Raw genomic sequence first — 3,783 nt, forward strand, 5'->3', positions numbered from 1 at the left:
AGAACAGGGCTGAGAGACGTCTGCCCAGGCAGCCCTGGTGGGAGCAGATGCTGAGGATGCGGTCTGCTCCGGGGCCAAGTCACAGCCTGGGAACAGAGGGAAAATAAATTAATGTTCACATTTATTTAGTTCTCTTCTTTACCTGTTGTCCTTCATCCCGTTCTTGGACCCTCGCCCTGCAGATGGGTTTGGGCTCCTGCAGTTCTGCTGTAGGCGAAAGCCTACCTCGCTGAAAGGGATTTTGTTTATCGCAGCATGAATGACGGAGCTGAGGACTGCGATAGTCCGCAACTCCTCCACGAGTAAGCCCCTCGCAGTTTCTGCCTGTGAAGAGGAAGCAAAGGAGGATGTCATCTCCCGGGAAGTGGCTGCGTGCACCCTTTCTCTTAATGCTGTCGTTATGTGCTTGTTTACAGTAGCATCCATGGAAAAACTAAGAGGAAACCAAGTTCCTGTTCTGAGATGCCCTGTATAAACACTCACAGAAAGGCTGATGGAGGTAAGCAAACAGCAAACACTTTGCTGGTTTACTCACAAGTTAATTTTCACTTCAGCAGCATTTCAGGTTTGCAAGTAAGAGAGTTGATTGAACGGTAAACAATGAGGGTAGGTCAGGTCTCCAGTGCTGTATGGATTTGCTTTCCCCTTTATTCAGCTGGTGAGGCCACACCTGGAGCGCTGTGTCCGGTCCTGGGCTGCCACCGACACCCTGCAGAGAGCCCAACAAAGGGCCACGGAGATGTTCAAGGGCCTGGAGCAGGCAGGACAAGAGGCACTGGGCACAAACGGGAACACAGGGGGTTCCCTCTGAGCACTGGGAAACACTGTTCCCTGTGCGGGGGACGGAGCATTGGCAGAGGTTGCCCAGAGAGGGCCTGGAGTTGCCCCCCTGGGAGATGTTCAGAAGCCGCCTGGACACGGCCCGGGGCAGGTGGCTGCAGGTGGCCCTGCTTGAGCAGGGGGGTGGGACCGCAGGAGCTCTGGAGGTCCCTTCCCACCCCAGCCGTGCTGTGGCTCTGGGACTTCACAGGGAGCTGAGCTTGTTCAACCGTTTTGATGCAGCCAAATGCAGCACCGCGCATCTGAGAGCACAGCTCACGCTCACTGAGGGTATTCACTCTCATCATAAATCCCTCTGTGACTGACAGTGACTTTCAGTGGTCGCTGCAGATAACGCCGTGGGGTGAGGAGGGGACGGCTAGTGAACAGAACCACACAAGTAGAAAGGAAAGTTGCTTTTGCTTCCGCACTCAGCAGCAAAACCAACGAGAGGAATGTGGAAAAGGGGTGAGCTGGGGAGGAGCCGTGGAAAGGTACAATAATGGAGTCTGGAAAAACCTGCCAGAAGGTCGGGAATTTAAACCTTCTTTAGTTCATTCAAGAGGTAGCTAGGGCAAAATGTGATCATAGTCTGTACCTGTATGGAAAGGCTCCCATCACTAACAGAAATCATGATGAAACTAGCTATGCAACCATGGAAACTAAATCTAGGCATGTTTAAGCTGGGAAAGGCAAAACATGAGCACAGGAGGACTCACAGGGGGGCAAAGGGGGGGTACGCCCTCCGGTATTTGCTTTCCTTAAGAACAAGCATCTAAAAATGCAAACTGTGGCTTTGTGGTTTCCAGATGTCACCCCCCAAACACTGGTGTGGCACACATGTGTTGTGCAGCCTGGAGACCCCCGCTGCTCTTACAGCATTTCCCTTTCAGGACTGCAGTGCCGTTACATGGTGGGTAAATACGCTGGGAGCTGTCGTCTCTCCGGCTGCTGTTTCTCTGCGTGAAGTCAGAAATGGTGACCACTAGACTCCTACTTGAGATCAGAAAAGTTAAAACAAGAAGCAAAACCTTTCGGACAGACTACTTAGAAACCTGATTTTCCCCTCTTTTCAGTTTGAAAAACTTGTGACTAAGTCCCTTAACGCCCTATTTAATGCTTTCAGTCGTTGCCTACAAGTGCGTACTGTTGCACTTTTTCTTTATCATGCCCTAACTTTACAGTCTTGTGGAGGCTTGCAGCAAAAAGCATTTAATCTTTTCTATACTACCATTTCCTCCACAAGCCACTGTAACATCGTTTCCTCGCCTCACAGACGCTGTTTGACACGTCATTCATTGCACAGAACTGACATCCACGAGCCATCCTTGCCCCCCACTCTGGGGAAAGGCACCAGGGCTGGAAAGGGTCTGTTCAGTTCCACGCTACCTTCTGTATCCTCCTCTGCTCTCTGAACCGATCTCTCACTTCTGTTCTTACCTCTGTTCATTTTCACACTCGCACCGACAGTTTGCTTCTCGCAGTATGTGCGGGTCTCTGTCGTGTGTGTCCTGCTCGGCCAGCAGATATGTGGCTTCACGCTGCAAACGGCACCTGAAGCTTTCCTGCAGCGTCACTGGTGCTTGATCGTTATTCCAAGGGGCTCAGCAAAGAGACCCCGTAAAAGCAAAAGCGTTTGAACACCCAGTAACGGCTCGTGATCCGTCCGTCAGACAGCCTCTACCTTGCCTGTCTGACAGGTCTCCAGATCATGCCATTAAAGACCAGAGATGCCACCTCCTAATGATCAATGATGCTACAGACTAGCAAAAAGTCTCAAACACCAAACGAAAAGCTATTGGTTTATATATAGATATATATATAGATATATACTGTGTTTACAGAGTCAACAAGTTAAATGCAATATTCATAAGAGCATTAACAATAAAAATACAATCTGTGTGTAGCCAAGTACAGACTTAAAATGGTAAAACAGGAAAAAGGATCTCACCAAAAGTACAAATATACAGTACAAATTGATTTATTTAAAACAGTTACAAAAAAAGCACAACAAAATAGAGATTATCCTTAGAATTATTAATGCTTTGTTAAAGATCAGGTAGGACAAAAGGGGCAGGAACAAGGTCGGGGGGAGCACCTGACTAGTTCTAAGGCTTTAGATACACTGCGGTCGGTTACATGTTAATACAGCCATTACATAACTGGGGTTAGAGTCGAGGGATCAGCACTTATCTACAAACACCTCCCTGCCTCAGGCAGCCCGGCCGGTTCCCCCGTACCACAGGCCTGTCCCTGCTCTGCGGGCAGACCCTCCCTGGCGCCAAGGTGCCGCGGGCGCGGAACACGACCAGACCGCGCGCATGCCGGGGCGGCAGCAGCCTGGAAGGACGCGAGGGACGAGTCCTGTCCTCCACGGCCAGACGCAAGCACCGCGGAAGGGCCCTGACCATCAGCATTTTAAGCCACACACGGAACACGTCCTGGGCCAAACTCTGTACAGAACGTGCACTCGTAGCCATCTGAGCAGCTTCTGCAAAGTGTCAGGCCCTAGGACAGCCTGAAAGACAACGAGCAGTTGTGAGTGACGCTGGGGAAAGGCACGTGCACTGCTGCGGGCATGAACTAGCACTTGGGCCACGCGAGCTGCTGTAGTTTCTTCTACAATATTTTCTAAGTGACAAGGATTGTTAATTCTCTACGGGGAAAAGTGACTTCAAGTGTGGGGTGGGGACAGGGGCGGGACACCAAGTGTGAAAAGTGCATTGTACTTGTGCACCTGCTGGAAAGGGGAGGCAGAAGGGCCTCTGCAGCGTTCCTTCCTTCCAGACAGAGCTTTCTCTGCATAGTTGGGTAGTGATCAGCACTCGTCGCTTGGAGCCGGTCTCACCTTCCCGGAGCACAGCCCAGAGACAGCCCTGGCAGCTGACCCACGGAATGCTTCACGAGACGGGACAGATGGCTGCAGACACCCATTATTGCATCCTACGGCCTCCTGCCGCGGAG

The 3,783-nt window shown here is 51.1% G+C and overlaps 1 protein-coding gene across 1 annotated transcript in view; it reads left to right on the forward strand.

Moving 5' to 3' along the window:
- ZNF821 (zinc finger protein 821) overlaps nucleotides 1-3,303 on the forward strand; it is a 10,624-nt gene extending 7,321 nt beyond the window's left edge. The window contains exon 7 of the mRNA XM_010076331.1: nucleotides 3,036-3,303. Coding sequence (XP_010074633.1) covers nucleotides 3,036-3,303 — 268 coding nt within the window. The remainder of the gene's footprint in view (nucleotides 1-3,035) is intronic.
- The last annotated feature ends 480 nt before the right edge of the window (nucleotides 3,304-3,783 follow it).

The sequence above is a fragment of the Pterocles gutturalis genome, unplaced genomic scaffold (genome assembly GCF_000699245.1).
Source record: "Pterocles gutturalis isolate BGI_N339 unplaced genomic scaffold, ASM69924v1 scaffold23428, whole genome shotgun sequence".
Taxonomy (NCBI): Eukaryota; Metazoa; Chordata; class Aves; order Pterocliformes; family Pteroclidae; genus Pterocles; species Pterocles gutturalis.